Here is a 23,348-nt window from a genome sequence, read left to right on the forward strand (position 1 = left end):
AATTTAAAATTAAATTTTACATCATCACATTTTTATGATGATGAATTCAGAGGTCATATATGCTTTTTTACTGATTACTCTGGAATAGTCAACTATTTAAGCTATGCTCAAAAACTTTACATTTTTATCAAAAACTTTATATTTATATGTTATAAAAAATTATTTTGAATGTTTTGTCTCTACTCATCATTAATAAAGAAATATTAAAGCTCTATTTTGTAAAAAAAAAAAAATTAAATTTATTTATTATTTTTATTTATTTATTTATTTTGGATAATTCTGTAGTTAAATTAATGTTTAAAATTCATTTTGTGTTTTAATTAATTTCTTATTTTTACATTCTACTCTTATGGTTTTAATTTTAATTTTTTCTTGGTTTTTAGATTGGATGAATTGCTTTCTAGTCATCAAAGCCGCACAGAGGATATCACCTTGAAAGAAACATATCACAATATTCATCTCATTGATGAGGAATTTGGTATTTTTTTTCGATGAAATTACTATCTCTGATATGATTAAATTATTTGTAAATATACAATCAGGAGTGATTTAGGAGTTGGTCAAATTTTTCTCCTGACATAAATATCAATCTGTTTATAGAAATAAGTACAGACAAGATGTTATTTAAGTTAAATAAATATAAATAATATGCTTAAAATGACAATTCATATTTTATATTATTTTAAATACAAGTAAAGTCAATGAAACTTTTCTGTATAAGGTGGTCATTGATAATAATAAAGCATAACATAATTACATATCATGATTTTTCAAAATTTTAATATCTTTGTCTTTCAGGGTTTTTCTTTTCTGACTCACATTTTCTGTAGAGATACATTAAATCTGCTTTTTCTAACTACATTTTGACTTGGAAATTATTATTGTGCAGTAATGTGTTTCGTAAAAAATATTCTAGTTCATTGAATAAAGATAATTTAAAATTGAGAAAATAACTTTTTTTTAAAAGCAAATCGATGTAATAAAAGTATCTGTGTTATAAAATCAATCTGCTGAATGGATGACACAAGTAATTGCCTGCATTTCCCTTTAAAAAAAATCAAATCTCTAAAGTTATTTTAGAAACGTATGTTTTTTTAAAATTAAATTTAAATTTTTGAGAATCTTAAAATTAAAATTTTTAATATTTTTGGAAACAAAATATTTTATTTAACTCTTTATTTATTTTTGCAATGTTTGTTTCAATTTTCAAGAAGGTTTGCGTATAGGATGGTAAAGAAAAAAAATTCAAGTACAAAATATTTTCTTAAAGAATATTTAAAGTAACAGTACTATATAGGCTAATTTAAGAGTAGCTGTAGTAAAAAGTGGCATATTTATGTTACCACCGGATATGTGCCAAACTAGAATATTATTTTTCATGATCCTGGTAGAACTCTATCTTGAAATTTGTCACAAACATTGCAGAAAGGCATTGCATTAAGTAAAAACAGTTTTTCTTTTTCAAAATTGTCAACAAAAAAATTAAAGATTGATAATTTTTGAATAATAGTTAAGTAAATTTTAATCTAATGTTTCAAAAAAATATTTGTTTAGAAAAATAATAGTTATTAAAAATTAAACAAAATGAAATAAATTTTAGCTTTTTAGATACAATAATTCTCAAGTTTCAGCTTTTTTTAAATTCTTTTTTTAAAAAAAATAAATCTAAGAAAAATTTTTGTTTTCAAAATTTTTAAATTTATAATTTGGTTATGAATTGTGAAAAGAATTTGAAACTTGATATGTTTGATGTAAAAAGCAGGTTAAACAGACATGCCAAAAAAAACAACAAAAAAAACGTTGAAATCTAAATTGTTGGTATTAATTTTTTTCTTTTTGATTTCTTCAATGTTGACTTACCCGATAGTAATATCTTCTTTTAACATGTATTAGGAAAGGAGACACTTATACTTTTAAATTTGGGAATTGCCATTATATATTTTGTTTTACTAATAAATGCATCTGTGTTTGCTAATATGTAATGATGAATAACATATAGTTTTTTTTTCTAAGTCCTTTAAAAAATTAAGGAATTTTTAAAATATTTTCGTTTAAAAGTTAAATATGAATCTTTAATGGTATTTGATTATAATAGTTTAAATTTACTTTTCTTTTACACTTTTTTAATGTAAATAGTATTTTCTTACAAAGTATGATTTCTGAAAAATAAAGAATTAAAGCATTTTAGAAATTTTTTTGCTATCATTTAGCAAGGTTGCCACAGATGACTAAAAAAAGCGAATATCTGCAACTATATTCACCCTGAGTCAACTATGGCAACCTCTTTTGCCTGAAAAGGTCAATTAAGCAACTATTTTCAGGAAAAAGAGACTATTGGGAGACTTTTTTGTGCTCCTAGTGATGCTTTTTTAGCATAAATTGGGTTGATAACCCTAATGAGTTTTTTCTTCAAAAAGTAAAAAAAAAAATTGAAAATTTTAAACAGCAAATTTGAGTTATCACTTTTTAATGCTCTCAATTTGCACAAATTCCAGTGTACGTCTATTTTGTATCTCGATCGCCTTTTCAACGGTTATTGCTACCAAATTCTGCAGGATTTTAAAAAACCCAATTTTTAATACGATAGTAGGATGTGTGATTTTCTAATTTGAATAATCACTTTTCATATATGTATGTATATTTGCTAAATCAATTATTGATAAAATTGAAAATTATTTAGAAAAAGTATGTTCTTTTAATAAAGTATTTTTTGATGGAATTCTAGTAATTAAAATATTTAATTTTCCTTAAATATACTAATTTTTTTATATAAAAATTTATTGCTAGAACACGTTTATAGAAGAATTATCATATCTAGAACCAACTTGACTAAATGGATTATGTTACATGACAACTAAGTCATTGATTAAAATTTTAATTATATTATTGAAAAAATTTTGTTCTTATTTTTATCTTACTCTCTTTGTTATGCTTTAGGCTACTAAAAGCAACTATTTTGTTCATTTTCTTCTGTGGCAACCCTAATTTTGCAAACAGAATTTTTTTTAGTTCATATATATTAAATGAATAATTTTAACTTGCATAGAAAAAAACTGTTTTATGCCAAGAAATAACAATTATTGCATAACCTTCATCTGGGTTAGTAGCCAACAGGAGGACTTACCCCCTAATGTATAATTATTTTCTGTCACTAAATTTGCTTTTTAACTTTAATTTGTATAGATGAGAGATTCTTCATTGAAATGAACCAAGGAACATTTGACGACAATGAAGAAGATGCAAATCTGTTAAAATTACTCCAAAATGATGAAGCAGAAAGAAATGGTTTATATTTATTGATATTCCTTGCAACTGATTTTAAGATACTTATGATTGAAATGTCACATTTACTGACATCAAGTGATTAAATATATAATAAATAAAGGATGAAGCTTTCTTTAATAATACTTTACAAAATTTGCTTTATATGACTAAAACAATTATAGTCATGTATACTTGAGTGAATAACACTAAAAGAATTATCAGAAATCTATTGCAAAATTTGTTTATTTAAAGTAATTATGATCCTTCTATGCAGGAGCCCCAAAAATTTTCAAATCATGGTTTCAACAGGAGATAAACTGTTTCACATCACTTCAATTATATCCTATACAGTAGCGTGTGAAAATTTTTGAACACCCTTTGTGAATTTTCAATGAAAAGCAAAATATGCATAGACAATAAAAAAAATGTATTGATAACATGTTTAGAAACAATATTTTAGTTTCATTAGTAAGAAGAGAAACAAATTAACACTGCATATATGTTATATGTAAAATTATAAGCTGCATATAATTTTTCTCTAAATTTTACTGTACACAATATGATATACATTTTAATAAAATGTGACCCCTTAAACCAGATCACAGCCTTACTAAGATTTGGCAATTAAGAAATCAATTGTTCACAGCTTAAATTTCTCCAGACATATAGAGAATCTTGTTACATTGGTCGGGGTCATTATGCATACTCTTCTGTCCAATTCATCCAATAGTTTTTTTATAGGATTTAGATTGGATTTTTGTGGAGGCCCTGTTATGATTTTGAGAGCTTTAAATATTTGACACAATACAGTATTGAGTTCAGAACAAAAATTAAAGATAAAAATAAATCAAAACAGTGATTTCAAAGTAACAGTAGGCCTACTAAAATGAATTTACAAGAAGCGTTAAAACCTAACAAATTAAAATGCACAGCAACCGCAAAATAACATAAGTCTCGCTGAAAATAATCTTCAATAATTATAGGATCCCAGGAGAGAGGGAAAGGGTGCATTAATAAATATGCATTTTGTTCTACATTTCAATGCTGATCCTCGCATGAAACCGTGACTTCTGATTCAATTCCCTCTTAGCCATTCAACATTACGAAACGAATACCATTTTCCCTAGCAAGTCGAAATCAATATCTTCGCAGCTAGATGAAATCGAAATTGTCAGCACAAGCAAAATCCTTGCTATGTTAAAAGGCGAACGTCTTCTTATATCGGCTGCTTAAACCAGATTTCAGATTCTCGCAGGAAACAAAAGCCGATTTATCGTGCAGTCCTAGATGTAATAGCATACTATGATAAACTATTTTATGAACTAATTTACCAACTTTTCCCCCTCACCCAAATTATCATGTCACCTCATGTCATTGTTAAGTTATTCAGGGAAATTCAATTCAAATTATCATGTCATTGTTTACGTTATTCAGGGAAACATGGTAATGTTTCCCTGAATAACTTAAACAATTATCATTTACACACTCATCATCAGACATTTTGACTTCTCTTAGTTTCAAACTATTTGAATTTTGACTCATCAGTGCAATACACTTTCCCCCATTGTTCCAATGGGAACAATATATGTATTTTTGTAAACTGAAGATGTTTATTTACACGCTACAGCAAACTTTTTTGGCAAGCTATGTGTCCATTTAAACCAACATTATGTACTTGCCTCTTGATAGTATTATCCCCAGAGCCATCACAACTCTCTTGATAGTATTAAATGATATTGGATTTGTTTTTATTTTATTCAACTTTTCTTCATGATGACTGAGGCATGATGATGCAGAGGATAGAGTGCTCGCTTCCCAATGAGGTGACCCGGGTTTAAATCCCAGCGATGGCTTGACTATACGAATTATGCACCTGGCCTGCACCGATCACAGTTGTAAAATATCCTCAGTGGTAGACAGATCATGGGTTATGAGTCCCCTTGCCATTAGGCTAACAGTGGTAGGTTTTCCTCTTCAAATGCGGGTTAGTTCTGTCAAAAAGTCCTACACGAAGGAAAATTTCTCCCAATATTTGAATCCAAAATTCACTTGTCTTCTGGATTGCGTTCAAAATTACAAGGCTACGAGTTGAACATTGGTAATTGTAAACTCAGAATTGGGCCAGCTGATCAACGACGATAATGAAATAAAAACTAGTAATAATATAAATTTACTCAAAAATAATTTAAATATAATTTAAATAAAATAAAATTTAAATAAAGTTGTGTGTTTACAGAGCAGCACTTCATCAGGGGACACACTGACTGTAAACACACAGGAGACTTTCTGTTGTTAGTGGCAAAGCCAAAACTGTTAGTTTTGTGTGTTTACAGACAGTTGTTACAGGCACTGTTAGTTTTGGCTTTGCCACTAACAACAGAAAGTCTCCTGTGTGTTTACAGACAGTGTGTCCCCTGATGAAGTGCTGCTCTGTAAACACACAACTTTATTTAAATTATATTTAAATTATTTTTGAGTAAATTTATATTATTACTAGTTTATATGATTTGAATTTGGTTTTAGCTGCCTTGTGAGCTGTTCCAATTTGAATTTGAATTAATGTAGTTATGGTTATTTTTATTTTTCTACCTCCTGTTTAATTAATTACACTTAAGGATTTGAATTTACGTTTGAATGAAATAAAAAATCATAATGGCTTGAAGATGTCTATTACATTTGCTTGAAATTATGATATGTTTATTTTCCTTGATAGTTGCGCATTTTGTTTCTCCTGTGTATTTTTTGTTTTTTGTAGAGTTTGTTCCCCTTTTTCTTAATGGTGTTGACATACATGTTACATTCGATTTTGTAATTTGCAATTTTCTGGCTATTTTATCATCAATACAACCTTCTACAGATAAAATCTCAGTTCTTGCATGCAGCTCAGTTAAATATTCTTTTCTTTTTTCCATATTTTGGGTAATGTAAGAATAAATTATACAAAAACAAATCTCAATATTAAATAATAAACAAATAAAATTATAAGGATTCAGTAGTTAAACATGCAATAACTATATTTTAATTGAACTTTATCATTATAAGCAAAGAAATTCATCCAATACTTACTTTGATGTATGAAAACTACTAAACATAAAAAACATTATTCATTTAATACCTGACCCATATGAATATTGTGTTTTATGTAAAGTAACTTTCAAAATGTTGACTATATTTTCTTGTTAATAAACATACTAAACAACTTTAAAAATAGAAGTATACATTATTTTACTGCATTTGGAATCAACAATCTGTAATATTGAGTTTTCCCAAGAACATTTGCTCATTAGTGTAATGGTATAATATTTATTCTGTACTCATAATGTCCCTTTGTCCTTTAGATTATTTCATATGATCGAGAAAAATTTAACAAAGTAAGAGATATTTAGGAAATTTGCACTCACATTGGTGATCAAATATTTAAGGCTAGCAAATAAATTTCAAAATTTTTTTTAAAAAAAGAAAAGAGTTTTGAACTAAATTGTGTCCGCTTCGCTGATTGTGCCTCATTGAATGCATTTTAATATCAAGTAACAACATTTCTCTTCAATTTGAACAGAAAATGCTTAGTTGTTCCCTTTTCACTTATAAAAACATTACTTTTTGAAACACTAAAACCTTAAGATACACTTTTTTTATTCAATATAATTATTATTGCAATAGGTATGTTTTCATTTTGAAGTTTCTATACATTTTTATGCTTTTTGTCGCCATAAAGTTTTTCTTACTTCATCTTTTAACATTTTCAAAAAATTTTCAAATTTATCATGAAAGCAAAATAGTGGTGAGCAAAAAAATTTACTCTCTTATATTTAGAACTGAAATTTCATGCCCTGATCTAAGGTATAGGAAAATTTTTCATCCATATTTTAAAAAATGGGGTATTTGTTAGATATTTATTGTATCCATTAAAAAAAATTAATACCTTCATAGATGTTATTCATTTAAAAAACAAATGAAATCTGAAAATTAGAAAAATCAATCTACAAGCACATCATTTACAGAATCAATTTGCATAAAACAAAATATTGCTTTTTAGACTCTATAAAAATTTAAGATATTATTGGATAAGATGATCTCGTTATGCATTTTTAAATCTTATCACATTGCATACGAATATTATCTTCTCCTGTTTTAACCTTTTAGGAATGATTTTTCAAAAAGATTTTAAAAAATTCAGGCCAATACATAGTTGTGTTCATACATACATTAAGAAATTGCACACTGCGTTAAAAAATTTTTTAATCAGCACTCATAAATTTATTTTGTGTATCTGAACTGATTTTGAATAGTTTATTGAAAGTTGAATTAATAAGCATTTTGGTAAATGTCTACTTTTTGTTTCATGTGTTATAGGTATTAACTGTAATGGTGTAAATACTAAAGATGCAAGTTCTGATGAAATGGAAACAGAAGGTAATAATTGATTCAATTATAATAACTTATGCAATGCTTAACTATTTTTCAATGAACGATGAATTTTCATTCTGTAAATTATTCAAAATGGCAAATATTATTGAGAAAAAAAGCATGCATCAAATGTTTTGCTATTAAATGTTTGTTACAAAAGCATATAAAATGTTGCAAAAAGCTTCTAAGATGACTGTTTGTGTAAAACATCAGTTTTCGATTGGTATAAAAAATTTAAGAATGGTAAATATCCCATCAAAGATGATTGCAATCTGATAGATCAGACTTTTCTTTTGGTGATCAACATATCGCTAAAGTCTAAGAACTAATGTTTGGTGATCAATGTTTGCGACATACTACACATAAATTAAGAACTTGCAAAAAAACAGATTTTTTTTTAGGTTTTAACCAAAACGTTTTAGTTGGTGTAGGACAAAAGACTAAGACATAACATAAAATCATAGTTGCACACTTTCTATTATTAACTCATACAGTAAAGCATTTCGCTGCAGAGAAAGCACAATAACTAAGTGTCGTTTTCTGCAGAGGAAGCACAACAACTACTATCAACAAGCACTAGAAAAATATTTTATCCTTGCAGAAGTACAATGTGCCAAAAAATAAATAAAAAACGGACCACCCAGAAGAACTTTTGATCTAATGATCTGAATTTGACATTTTAGAACTCAATCTTAATGGCTCGAGGGGTTGACCTCAAATATGCCAATTAATAAATGCAGACGTTATTTTAAATTACAAAATTTTGTGTTTGATTTCATTACATAATAAATCGTCTGCACTTATTAATTAGCATATTTGAGATCACACCTTAAAGCCATTAAGATTGAGTTCTACAAAGTGAAGATCCAATCATTAGATCGAAAGTTAGGGGGCATATTGTGGTTTGTTAAAAGGTGGCCTGTTTTGTTCTTTTTTTGTGCACTGTGCAGCTGTTCAACCTTGCAGTAATTCTCAAATTCCCAGTTTAACATCAGAACTCCATTCCCAGACACAATCCAGCATATTGTCTGGATTGCTAGGCATTAATCATTCAATGCTTTTGAATTCGCTGATCGGCGGAACATTATGTGTCCGGCAATAAGCCTAATTATAGAACAGTTTCCCATGTCATTTGGTTTCTGTCTAACAATTTAAAAATAATCTTTAAGGTTGCAAAGTGTCACATCTTTAGTTGTTCCAAGAACTTTGGCTTTGTTCCCATTAATACTGGTTCAAGTCGTTCGAAAAATGCTTTTAATTCTTATTGAAACACAATATTTTCCATGATGAAATTTGGATTTATCAGGGTCGCCATCATTTGATCCTGATTTAAATCACATGATTTTTTTATTTTAAAAATCATGCATTTTAATTATTTTTTTTCTATTGAAAATACTCTAAATCTGGATTTTATTGATATTGAAGGTTTTATCCTTAAAAATAATGAGATAGTAATTTATGTAAGTCATTAATGTTCAAAATTGAGGGAAAAATAAAAATACTTATTGTATTAAAAGTGATATAAAACTTTTAAATAATAACTTTCCGGTACTTTATGTAAACTAATTTGCTATTTAATATACATAATGTAGCTATACCAATTTAATTTTGACTATTTAAATAAAATACTTTAGGATGTTTTAAACACTTGGTTTGAATTTATAATTCTCGGTCTACCAAGAGTAATTTAGAATAAATGATTTTTTTTATGCATACTGATCTAAACTTATTTATTCTTCATTTGATATCTAATTGATAAATTTGATCTTAAATTTTGCAAATTCATGAAGGTATTGATCTTAAATTAAAAAAGAGGATTTATTTTTTTCAATGATCAGTTTGTAATAATTATGCATCTTTTTTATAAACCATTTAGTTTGATTTTACCAATTAGTAGTAATATTCTTTTTTAAAAGTATTATTCATTATTGTTTTAACAGAGCTTTGATTGGTATTCATAAAAGAATAAAAAAATCTTATCTAAATAAGAACAAATCCGGGTTTTTTTTCTTTTGTATCTTTTGAAAAAAATCCGGATTTTCACCAATCCTGGGATCTATGTTTTTGTTTTGTTTTGTTAGGTTTTTTTTTGTTTTTTTGTTTAGGCTGTTCTTGATTATTATGTGATTTTTTTTAAATTTGATTTTATGTGATTTTATTTCATTCATTCTGTGAAATATATGTCAATCTTTAAGTTTTTGTATGTTACAGGAGTAAATGGAATAGAACCATATCATGAAATATCTGACGAACATATTGATGGAAGAATTGCTACTCATATTTCTGAAAGTGGTGATCTTATTTTGATACATGAAGCTACTCATCATGCAAAGAAGAGCAAAATGACTGAACTGCTTTTAGAACCTTTGCCAAGTATGTAATTCAAATTGTCTCTTTAAATAATGCATAATTCTAATTGTTGCAATTGATGTTTCAATGAATTGTGTTTTGCTGTTAAGCAAAAATATTGTTTTAAGTATCACTCATACCAATTCTATCATGCTTCTTCTAATGTTGAAGTTTGAATATATTTTTCATTTTTAATATTTTCATTGAGAAATTAAAAAAAAAAAGATGTGACACATAAATTATTTCCAGCCTTTTATTTGTATAAATCTAATCGGAATTTAATGTTACAAATCTGATGCATAATATAACTTAAAACCTCATATAAATGTAAAAGAAATTATGAAAAATATGCATCGAAAAAAAAGTGTAAAAGACATGCAAAACTTGTAAGGAATTAAAAAATAATTTATGTTAAAGACTTAGAGTCCCGCAGTGGACTCATCGTTAAGACACGGTTCTCATCAGATCACCGAAGTCAAGCATCACTGGCTGCGGTCAGTGTGCGGGTGGGTGACCCACTTGGATCAGTCTGCGTAGGGACCGAGGGTGTGCGGTATTGGTCCTCGTTAAACTGTGCTACCGTAAAGTGCTCGACTTCGCGCGCAGGTCGTCGGGCTACCGAAGCGGGGGTGCCATCCCCTTCGCAGAGGATCAAAATTGTGATGGCATGTCTTCGGATCATCCTCCGGGATGTTTCCCAGACCGTCGCCAATAGCCCATTGTGCAGCTCTAGTGCGATGTAAATTAACAACAAACAAACAAACAAACAAAGACTTAGAGAATTTTTGCCCATAAAACTCTAAAAACTTCATTGTCTCATCTCTTATCACACTTTTGAAACAATAGCATTGCAACTAAATTTAGAAACTAAAAAGAAAACTATAAATTTTTATTGAAGCTTTGAAAACAACAGCCCCTAAAAAGTGTTCCATGAAACTTTAGGGTTTCATGTCAGGAGCGTAGGTGTTTTGAGAGTTACGACTCTTTTTAGCCATCAATAATTACCGTATATTTCTAAATATAAGCCGAGAATTTTTAGAAAGTTTTCAAAAGCTAAAGTTCGGGGGTCTGCTTATAATCGGATCCACTAACTATGAAAAATTCCTGGAGGACATTGCCAAACAAAATACTTTTCCTTTTGTCAAGTATTGACGATAATCAGTAAATATTGCAAAATGTATCTACTTACGAAACATTAAAATACGTAAAATAATAGTTAAAAACGGAATGCCTAAAATAAAAATTGAAAAAGAAACACATAAAACTACAATTTGAAAGGAATAATATTTTTTAATCTTCTAATTATGAATTCGAAAGGTCCATGCTTCTTTTACCCACTATGCAATTGTTACTACTATATTTTTCATTTCCAAGCATAGCATGCCTTATTTTTTTACGTAAGCTTATATATGAGTTTTAAGTTTTTGATGAATTTCCAAGGTTGACGGCTTACTCTTCAGCTTTAAACGGATAAGCTTATATTCAGAAATAGATGTTTTATTAATATCCTATCCATAATTTATTTAATGGACTGGTTATTTAAATGATATTATTTAAGTAAAATGCTAATGAAAAAGAGAAATAGCTAATTACGAAGAAAAGTTATTTTTTGATAGTATTACATTGTTATAAAATTATAAAATTACATTAGTTTCCATTTAACCTTTTAGTTCAAGATAAAAAAAAATAACAAATTCAATATACCTGATCTTTCATTACCCTTTAAGAAATTTGCAAAAAAAAAAAAAAAAAAAAAAAATCCAGTTTAAAAAAAAATTCACAAATGCAGTTAATATTGCAGCATTTTCAAATTTTTTGTGGGCATGAGTGATCTTATTTTCTATACATGATTTTAAATTATGCAATTTGGTATCACAGGGTGCGTAGTATTTTTAAAAAGTGCTTAAAGGTGCTTTTTTTTCGTTTTTTAAAATCCCTTAAAGGTGCTTTTTTCATTGGGTGTTTTTAAAAAGTGCTTACTTTTCCCATTTTGAAAATGAGATTTTTCCTTTACTATGTTGTTTTTCGCTTCGAATTATGCAAAAAAGACACAGTACACATTGTTCTATTCAACATTTTCATAATTAATTCAACCCCAACCTATTTCGACTTATTGTCAGTCCGAAGGGTATGAAAACGCCATTCGTTTTACATGATTCAAAATATCATGATTTTTGACAACTGTAAAAAACAATGCCAAATTTTTTTTTTGAAATGACGATTAAAACAAGATAAAACCATCAATTGTCAAAAACTTTCCAACCCTGCCTAGTTAAATTTTTTTTAAATGCTTAAAAATATTTTTGAGTGCTTGAAAAGTCCTTAAAAGGTGCTTATTTTTTGTTGAATAATTTGGCTACACACCCTGTATCATAAATTACAATGCTTTTATTTATTTCCATAGTTTCTTTCAAGTCCGCTGATCGTTTGAAGAGAAAAAGGAAATTAATTATTGATGAGGTAAAAATGTTAGATGAAGAAAAACTCCAGAATCAGTTAAGGGATACTGAGGATATCACTGTTCCTTTGGACCTTGCCCCTCCTTCAAAACGATTAATGACCTTGAAAAGAATTGGTGGCACTCGCAGCTTGCTGCACTTGCCTGGGCTAAATTTAAATTCAACACAACTTCTAAGGGTAAGTCTAAGTTGGGTTGGTATAAAAATTTTTTTTAAAAACTCAATCTTTTCTGTAAAGAAGGTAAAGAAAAAGAAAACCAAGGGCCAATCCAGCATGTTGAAGACTCTGCACTTATAAATCACTTAAAAAAAATTATTATTAAATTTTGCTTGATTTGTTTAAAAGTTATTAATTCCAAACAATTAATTGATATGTTATGGATGTTCTTAATAAAAAAAAATACTGGCATTTTAAAATAAAAATCTTAAAAAATAATATACTTAAAATTTGTAGTCTCTACAGCCTTAGATCCATTAGGTTTTAAACTAAAATTTTTAGAATCATTAAATTATTGCTTTCTACTGTTACTCCATCTCTGAATGAATGTGTTTAATTTTTTGGGAACCTTTAAACTGATTTTGTTCAGATTTCGGATGGTGACATTTATAATAAATAGTTTAAAATTTCATAATTATTCGTACATGTTCCTTACAATTTAAAAAGAAAGTTTTAATCGTTGTAAATGACTATAATTTTTTGTTTATGTAGAAATTTCTTTAGGTAAACTTTTCTTACTCTGTGCAAAAATGATTGTATTCACTTAAATGATTTAAAAGGTATAGCAAAATAGACAGAAAGAAAAATTAACACTTAAGAAATTAAACTTTTGACCATTCATTTCATTAAATAACTATCAAGACCATGCTTTCCTGATTTTGTCTCCCCTTCTTCATTTGATAGTGAAAAATCTTGATTTATGAACAAAAAAAAACTTCCTTAATTATTGTCTGTCCTAATTAAGTTTACATTCTAGTATGAGAAAATCCAATTATTAGATCAAAAATTATTCAGGCTTATTTAATTTTTGAGACCTAATAAACCTTCCTTGGTCAAAAGTTGAAATCAAAAGTTGTTTTAAAAGAGTTATTAATTGTTAGAACAAAAGACATAATGTGTGTGATTTATTAAAGTCAAAAGTTTCCATGGTTTCCCATGGTCAAAAGGGAAAATTTCTTTTTAATGTAATGTAAGGAAAAAAAAGCATATTATCTTTAGATAATATATTTCTGGAAAAAATTGATGAAGGTAGAAAAACTAAAGAATACCCAAAATGATACCCACTTGTTTCTAATCTATGGTGTATTATAATTTTAAGAATATAAATATTTTAAATGTAACTGAGTTAAAAATTTTAATTCTTAATTTTAAATACGAAATTTTATCCCAAAATATCTTTTTCATTTAAACAAATTTTTTTAATATTAAGACTTCTTTTTTTTTTTTTAAAGTTTTGAGACTTTGCTTATAATTATATTTTTGATCCCTATTTTCAAATGGAAAAGTAATATATTGGTAACATTTTCTGTTTTATTTTAGCTGAGCTATTTTTCAAATTGAAATCAAAGCGTTATACTTTCAATATAAGTGAAACATGTAAACATTTATTATTACCAAACGAAGGCTATCTTATTTACTTTTTTGAACATTTATTTTTGCACAACTGTATTTTGGCAAGTTTTATATGCTATTGCTTCTATCTCTGCTTCACTCTGATTCTTGTTTTTTAAACTTTCTTATTGCCAAGGAAGCGTTCTCATTTTCATTGTGCAGTTTATACAGAAATTTATAGAGTGGTAGTACAGCAAATAGTAATTTGTTTGAAGTAGTTGAATACCTTTGTGAACATGGAAATCAACCTGCTCCTTACCATATTTATGCCATAATGGCTAGGTATCCACCGGGTGATTACACTTTTGTTCTGGCACTGGAGCATTTCATGTGAAAAAGGGTTTCGTATTGAGCTCATTGCTTGGATTACAGCCCGAGGATCTGAGGAAAAAAACTTTTTCAAACTCATAGTGAATCGACAACAGTTGTTTCAATATATCATGTAAGGCATGAACCTTTCCAACAAAGGTGTCCCCCATCATAAAACGAAAGCAAATCTAAAGCTACTCGAGAACCTGCTGTTATATGTAATTCAGAATAGGAGTGACCTGTATAAACATATAGCCAATAGTCCTCTGAATATCCTGTATGGATGGTTTCTAATATAAGGGATTTCAAAATTTCTGGAAATGTTTGACTCTTCATATGCCATTTTTTAAAATTTAATTTTGTTTCAATCCAACCTTTCTTGATAGGGATTTGTGTTTTTAAATCTTTCTGTTCTACATCTCAAAATTCACCATTTTTTTCTCAAATATTTTGAACAAATTCAAGTTGTGTTATATAAATAAAACTAATAGCGTACATTAAAATTGTCAATAAAGTAAAAAAATATTAAATTTATTGTTTGAAACTAATCTATAGAAGTGGTAAGTCACATCTATGAACAGTCACTTGTACTGTTTTCCAGCTTCATATCTAATAAAAAAACATTACATAAATAAATAAATGGCCTCAATAAATGACATTTTTTTATTGAAAATTAGAATAATAATTGTATAGTAATTTTAAGTATAGTAATTCTATCTCTTTACTAATCCCATTTTTGTTCTGAAAAATAAAATAATGAGTGAAATTTTAAATAAATGATAGTTTTGTCTGTAGAATTATTAGTTAAATAGTTTTTTCACTATTACAACTTTGTTTGAACAACTCTTTATATTAATTTTTTTACCATGCTCAAAAATGTTTATTTTGTGTTAGGTGTACCAAAGACACTTAAGACCTCCCAAAAAGGAGGAAAATGAGCATGAATCTAGTGGAGAAGAAAGTGCTTATGGGTGTAAGTAATTTCCTTTTTTTGCATTCGTACTCCAAATGGTTGAAGTAAATGTGAATAAATTTAATGATGATTAAATTTACATGCCCTTTTGAGGCAAGAATCGATGGGTGTTTGTAAAGTTCATATATTTTATAAAATGAAAATCAGTCTTTAATTGTTCAAAAAACTGAAAAGATTTGAGCAAGTTAGATTTCTAGCATTTATCGAACAAAATGTGAAATAAATAATGAAATACTCGAGTGAATGGATCTTTAAGTATAATTTTTGTCTTTGGAGTTAAAAAATTAAACTTTTATTTATATTTTTTTTAAATAAGAATTTATTGAAAGTAAATGAAAAAGAGTTTTCGCCCCATTTATTTCAACATTAAATAATATTCCATTATTATGGTGGAGGTGACAGCCTGTTTACTTTACTAATGCATACAAATTGTATATCATTTTTTTCAAGGTAAAAAATTTGCCTTGAATATAAAATTGGATATATAATTGCATTGCATCATAATGATTAGAGACAAAAGAATCTAAGTGCTACAATTCTATAAATACACTAAAGGGCTAATCAACCGGTTCGCAGCCTCTCACCTATCTAAGTGATTACTTTGCAATAATTGTTTTCTTTTGTTGGCATGAAACAGTTTTTTCTATAAAAGTTGAAATTATTCACTTAAAATATAAGTACTAAAAAAATTCTATTTGCTTATGCTTGTACCCTCACTTCGCACGTTTAAACATTTCCTTTATGATTTGATTAAAATCTATAAGTGAATATAAATTATTTTTTGTAATCATTTTTTGAATAGTTAAAATTAAAGACAAATTTGGTGAAACCATAATTTATTATTTTCACTTACCAAACTAGCTGATAAATCAAACACAATTAGTGCATGCATCACATTGGGGATGAATCTGGTCTTTAAAACTACTTTATAACTTCTATATAGACTACTTTAGTAACATTCATAATGTCAAATTTTTAAATTAAATACCGGCAAGTTACCTGATATCTTCAGAGAAGAGTCTTTAATCATCTTTGCATCTATTTTCTTTTAATTTAGAACTATTCAAACTGTTTCATTTATACATCAAAACATGCTGTACAAATACATTTATATTTATTTACAATGAAATCTAAGAACTTTGAAAAAGAACAACTGGTTTTTAGACAGTAATGTTTTCCTTTAATGCATGTATGAAATATAACTATAGAAAGAAACTGAAAATGAATGGGGCTTAGATAGACATGAAATAACTTATGCGATTTCACACTGCATGTTTTCGTTTGCATAATTATAATTATTAGTAACAAAATAAATAAGAATAATGTTTGAAAATGTAGGTATTAATAATGCTCATTTAAAATATATCAAATCTATATTTTCCACCAATGTTGCTCAATTAGTGATTCTCGTTAAGTTATTTTTGTGTGTTAACAAAGAGTAGTCTTCCAGTCGCAGCTGCAAACTATGATGAAAATGTTAAAAACTTATTTTTATCAAAGCATGCAATCTAATTGTTATTCTGTCAGTTCGATCTATATACTAAAAGCTTAAATGTGTAATAATAATTATGAATGCAGAATACCTTGATTAAAGGACTTCAATACGAAACATAACTTAAAAAGTTAAGTAAAATATGAAAGCAATATAAAAAAATAAAAAAACGTTATTAATTATGAGTAAGATTAATTTTTTTAAATCAGAATCTAAAACAATGCCAAATATTTGACTTATATTTCTAAAAAAAGAATTTTTAAGAATCATATATTATATTACTGTTAACCAAAACAAGATTTTTGCGAAAAATGAATTTACAATTCTCTCTTTGCAAAACAATAGAAATAAATTAACTGAGAAATTAAAAATATTTTGTGTTTGTTTTAGAAGATTTTGGGTTTAAATAATTCATGGATTAAAATTAAATTTGATGTTTTGTAGATTCTTAATAGTGAAAAAAACAATTTATGAAACTTTGAAAAATCTTTAGTTTTGCCAGTGTAATAGCTTTCCTTAAATGATGCATATATATTTTCTTTAAATTAGAAAATTTTTGATTAATAATGAATTATTTGAGTAATTTTGTCTTACAAAGTGTTATTAATTTCTTTTCTGGCATAAAAAAAGATAGAAAAAGGAAGTTTACTCTTTTGCAGTTTATTTTGTTATGAATAAATTAGTTTTAATAGGGGAGAGTCGGGTAGCCCCGCTCACTTAAGGAGTATTGCTTATATTTCTGTGTAATATTGAGTAATAATTAATATTTTTGTATGTTTCTATTGTTTTATCATCTAATTAAATAATGCAAAGAGAATAAACCAAAAAAGAATAGTTTAACTTAAAAAAATAGAAATTTAAAAAAACATGTTTTTCAGCTCTTTTTAAAATGTGTCGGGTAGCCCCGCCCAGTTACAAAAATTATGTTTTTTGACTGTTTTTCCACGTGTAAATGAAAATGACCAATGTATTGACAATAGTTAAACCTCTTTTATCATTTTTATCACAAAATTATTTTATTTATTACATATTTATATACTTTTAGTGAATTCTATCATTTGATAACAATCATTTAATAACAACAATATTTGTTGTTAAAAATGCATATAACATTCAAATTTGAAGCAATAAAATAATAATTTTTGCAACCGTACATTTATCGACGATATAAAATTGGTCGTTGATACCTGACATTCATGTGAGCGGGGCTACCCGAAATCCAATTGTTTTGTAAATTTGTAATTACTCGAACAATTTTTCACATATAGACTTCTTTCTTTGTGCAAATCAAACTTAAGACTACATACTTTAATGCTGTATGTATAGAAAAAATTATTTTTTTAGTATTAAAATGAAGTTTAATCGAAACATTCAACCAATTTTTCTTAATTTCATGACTACTGTACTCAACATATTTTCAAAACTATTGTTTACCATGTTAACAGCTTCATAAATACTTGAAACTTTTAAAATAATCTTTTTTTAATATAACAATTAATGTCCGATGGCCAATTGTCTTGAAAATTTTTTCTATACATATGAAATTGACAGTGGGTGGGGTACCCAACTTTCCTCTAAGTTTTGTTTTCTTTCATTCTGCTATCAAATGACACCACCTTAGACTGCTTTACAGTATTTTTACATCAAACATAAAATAAATTTATAATTATGTTATTGACATTCATAGCGATTGGAAAACATCCACATAACTCTGATGATTTGTTCCCCGAAGAGTCGATAGAAAATGAAAGAAGCAATAATTTAGTAAGTTAAAAAGTAACAACAAAAAAATTCTTGCTATTTTATTAAAAAGTTTAAAATGTTTAATATTTTGTTTATTGACGCAAAAAAAAGAAACAATATAATTTTCTTTTCGAAAATTTTCCTTAAAGAAAGTTCCATATGGTCAATTTAATTTAAATTAGAACAATAATAAGAGCTAAAACATTAAGTGCTTTAGCGTTTATTATTTAAGTTTATTAAATAAATTAAAACTAAGGAGTGCTTTTGTTTCTATCTGAATTTGATTAAACAATAGAAAGATTTGGAAAGCCTGATCATAATCATTTAATAGATATTTCCTTCAATTGAATTTATATTAAATGCCAATTTTTTATCATGCACAAGTAAAACATTTAATTATTTTCTAATATTCCTTCTTTTTTATCATTTCTTTTACTTTTTCTTAATGCAAATAAAGCTTTGTTTAATAAATGTTTTTAGTGATATTCTATTATTCTCTCTCATTTCTACTTCTCCAATAATCTTTGGAAAGTTTTAATTTTTAAACACTTCTCGAATAGACTAGGGCTTTGTTCTGGTACTGTATAACCAAATTTTATTCTTAAGGGGGGAAAATAAGAACTTTTAAAACTTTGTGGTTGAGGACAGTGCCTTGGGTGTGTTGCAAATCAGATCATTGATATCTTTTTGCAGTGGCAAGTTTGAAGCTTATTTAGAAGATGAAAAATCAGTGAGTTGTAATCAAAGTTATGTTTAGAATATCAGGAGGATGTCTACCTATATGCAATGAGTGGTAAAGTTTTTTTAAACGCAAAATTTTAAAGCTACATTTTTCATTTTCATTGGCAAATCAGAAAATTTTATTCTAATGCAAACCTCATTTAAAAGCTTTTTATATTACGTTCCCAGTATAAAAATGGTTAAATTTTTAAAACAGAATGTAATATTGTGATTTAATCGTATTTTGTTAAGAATAAAAAAATTTGATCACTTACATTTTTTTCTTCTTTTTTGCATCTTTCTTCATGTTTAAAATATCAGGTTTAACAATATTACATTGAAATAAGTAAAAACATTAAAAAATTCTTGTGAGTTGTAAAAATATACTTGTAAAATATATTTTTTACTATCGTTCTTACTTTCCATGGTTGATTCATGAAATGTTAAGATTGTAATGATGAATCTTCATTATCTGAAAGTTTAAACTATCTCAGTTAATTTGAATAAACAATATTCTATTATTTGTGTAAAACTTTAAGGTGAATTTTAACTTGTTTTTTACGAAAAAAGGATACTTAGTTTCCTTTTTTTTAGCAATTTAAGGTAACAGAGAAGCCTTAAGATTTCAACATTTTCAAAAATAGACAAGTTTGTTTCCTCAGTACATGCACAACGTGAATAATGTACTTTATGATAAAAAAAAAATCTAGGTTAAAATACCTTTTTCTAAGTGCAGATTAGCTATAAGAAAAAGAAAATATTTTAAGAGTTCAACTGTGCAAATTAGTTCAAATATTCAGCAAACATACAATACTGAATATTCGTACTTATTTGTGAGGTCGAAAAATAAAGGTAAGTGCTTGAATGGTGAAGTCTGTCAAGGCATTGCTCGTAACTCTGGTGGAGAGGCTATGAGTTCGATCCTGGCAGCCAACTAAACAACCAGCTTAGTGCATGTTAAATCTGTCATGGCTGAAAGTCCTCTCATAAGTTGCTGTGTGGGAATTTATAAAGAGGGATATTAGTGAAAGTGCTGTCTAGTCTTACAGACCAGGGTCAAAATTACTATTGTGTGTCTTAAAGGGTAGAGTCCTTAAAAAAAGGGATTTGTTTGAGTGATGTGTGTGAATAAATATCTTGCTTAGTAGAGTTAAATTAAAATATCGATATTTTGCAAAAAGTGATACACTTTTTGTATAATGATAAACTAATACTATACTAAACTTTTATTGTAGGGTATTCATGAGTTTTCTTTGAATGAAGGTGAAGCAAACATGAACAGTGACCCTGAATCATCTGTTGATGCAGGTGTTGACTGTGATTTTCACGAACCATTGTCTCAGCCAATAAATTTTTCTGATGAAATCCAGGTTAATATTTTTAGTAAATTTTTATTGTGATATTAATTACATTCTTATTATAATTTAAGAGATACCTATTTCAAATATTTTAATTAAAATTATTTTAAATAACCAGAGTAATAAGTTTAAATTACCAGAGTTCATAGTCAGAAATCAAAACATATACTGTCTTTTCAAAGAGAAAACCAATTTTATTATATGTTCATTTTGTAAGGATTTATAATGATTGATCATTATATATCATTAATAATATTTGTAAATTTTAATAAAATGTTTAAAAAAAGTGCTAAAAATACCAATATTTAATTTTTAGTTTTGAGTACTTAACTCAAAACTGAAAAAATATTCAACTATTGTAAAAAAAATATTTTAAATATATTTTTCTGTTTCAAATCAATATAAATTATAGTATTCTGACACAATTTAGGCAAACAGTAAGCATGAGTTTGTAAAGAATTAAAATTTTAATGTATCACCAGAATTTTAAAAATCTCTAATTTTAATTTTTTATCTAATTTATGATAATACTCTACTATTACTTACTGTATTATGAATTGCCATAATAGAGTAAGTATGCAGTAAGTGGTCATTTTTCTTTTTAAACAAGGTTTGAGCTTGTCTTATTTGTTTGAATTAAAAAAATACATTTAAATATAACTCAACCTAAATATTGCAGTGCCTTTCATTATTAAAATCAGCATTAAAATTCATCGTTACTACTGTTTTTCTGAAATACAAATGAAGAGATATGTTTTTGTTTTCTTGTCTAATGAGGAGAGTAAACATCGGTGAAATCTATATTGAAAGAAAATTAAGCTTAATGGTTGAAAACCTTGGATAGGCTTAAAATTTGCTGTTGCTACTGTGACTTAAAAATGTCTCCTTAAAGTTTTAATTCACTTACTTATAATAAAATCTTTTAGCTCCTGTGAATTTGTGGCATGCAATCCGCCTTCTAACTGAGGGGGTTCAAATCCCAGCTGAAATATTTTATGTATGTTTCTAGATTATTGATCTAAAAATATTGAAAACTATTTAGTATGTTTTATTGAATATACAAATTATTTTAGTTGGACATTTTAAGTTGATTAAAAACAAAAAAAAATTTATTATTTTGAATTAAAATATATGAATCATTTTAAATATTTCAGTAATTTATTTTCATTCCTTCGTAATTTAGTAATTTAATTTTTTTAAGTGTCTTTAACTGAATTTATTTTATAATGATTACTTTACGTTATAATTAAATTTGATAATAAAAATAAAAATGCATTATAATTTTTGTTAAAAGAAGAGAAAAAAAAGGGATAACTTCAAAGGAACTATTTATTACTGAAACATTAGACTTTTAATACTTCAGTAATTGATTTTCTTTAGTTCCTTTGGTTCATTAGTGTCTTTAACTATTGTTGTTGTTTTCATGTCCATGGATCTTCAGATCACATCAAAGGTCTGGACTATTGGTGCCGCCAGCTTCGGCATCTCTAGTGTCTTTAACTGAATTTTTATCATAAAAAATATTTTAGGTTTTAATTAAATTTGATTATGAAAATATAAATACAAAATATTTTTACTTAAAAATGATAGAAAAGGGAATAACTTAAAAAGAACTATTTATTACCGAAAAAGGTTGTCATTTAAAATACAAATACATAATACATAATTTTTTCGCAGTAATTATATTGTAAGTCTGTTTACATTTTCATAATTAAATTTAATATAAAATAAAATTTATTACATTACAAAATGAAAAAATTAATTAAAGTAAAAAATTTTAAAATATAGTATTTTGAATTAGTTTGTGTATCTAAATTCAGAAATAAAAATAATTAAACATTGATCAATTTGTTTTTGCTTTCTAAAGTTTAAATAAATTTTGTAAAAATACCAAATTAGAATAGAAAATAATAATTTATATATTGAATAAAATATACTAAATAGTATTAGAATACTAATACTAATAGTAACAGAAGTCTAGAAATCTAAATACAAAATTGTCTCACCTGGGATTTGAACCCAATATCTCTGAGTTAGAAGGCAGATAGATTAACCATTGTGCCAAAATGTTTTTTTTTTTTTTTTTTTTTTTAAATAAATTAACAAAACTTTTATGCAGAAGCAGCAGTTACCCTATCCTGGGTTTTTAACCAAAATCTTAAATTTCTGATAGGAAGTTAAAACAATAGGAGATGTATCATAGTAGGCTATCTATTTAATTCTCACTACATAAAAGTTGAAGTTAAGAGGGTGATAAATCATATGATAGAAATATTTCTATTCAGTTAGTTATTTTTTTTACACGTAGCATCAGATTTTGCAATTACTTATCTAGAAGCAGAATTGAGTTTTACTCCTCAAAAATTTTACCCTGCAAAAAATTTTATTTTCTAGGGAGAAATAAATCTGCATAAATCTTTTTAAAATTATAAAAACTTTTTATGCAGTTGAAGAATCTGTAGAATTTGTTATTCATCATGAATGAAGATGTGTAAATATATCAGTGAAAGAACACCCTTTTTGTGTATCCTGAATTTAGGAAACACTACCAATAACTACAACTGATTGTTAAAGGGGCTCAAAATGGAATAAAATCTAACTTTACTTGGCGTCAGGGCATAAAATTTCAGTTTTTTACTAGCCAAACTAAATCGTTCCTCCTTAT

General features: G+C 26.8%; 1 protein-coding gene across 2 annotated transcripts in view; it reads left to right on the top strand.

Moving 5' to 3' along the window:
* The window catches only part of LOC107438426 (double-strand-break repair protein rad21 homolog), a 35,885-nt gene that overhangs the window by 7,195 nt on the left and 5,342 nt on the right, over nt 1–23,348 (top strand). The window contains exons 4-11 of one of the 2 annotated variants that reach the window (XM_016050724.4): nt 384–478; nt 3,184–3,285; nt 7,618–7,677; nt 9,883–10,044; nt 12,425–12,657; nt 15,292–15,370; nt 18,550–18,626; nt 20,561–20,695. In XM_016050724.4, the coding sequence (XP_015906210.1) occupies nt 384–478; nt 3,184–3,285; nt 7,618–7,677; nt 9,883–10,044; nt 12,425–12,657; nt 15,292–15,370; nt 18,550–18,626; nt 20,561–20,695 (943 nt within the window). The remainder of the gene's footprint in view (nt 1–383; nt 479–3,183; nt 3,286–7,617; nt 7,678–9,882; nt 10,045–12,424; nt 12,658–15,291; nt 15,371–18,549; nt 18,627–20,560; nt 20,696–23,348) is intronic. The other variant, XM_071184340.1, reaches the window with a different exon arrangement.

This window comes from Parasteatoda tepidariorum, chromosome 8 (genome assembly GCF_043381705.1).
Source record: "Parasteatoda tepidariorum isolate YZ-2023 chromosome 8, CAS_Ptep_4.0, whole genome shotgun sequence".
In the NCBI taxonomy this organism is placed as follows: Eukaryota; Metazoa; Arthropoda; class Arachnida; order Araneae; family Theridiidae; genus Parasteatoda; species Parasteatoda tepidariorum.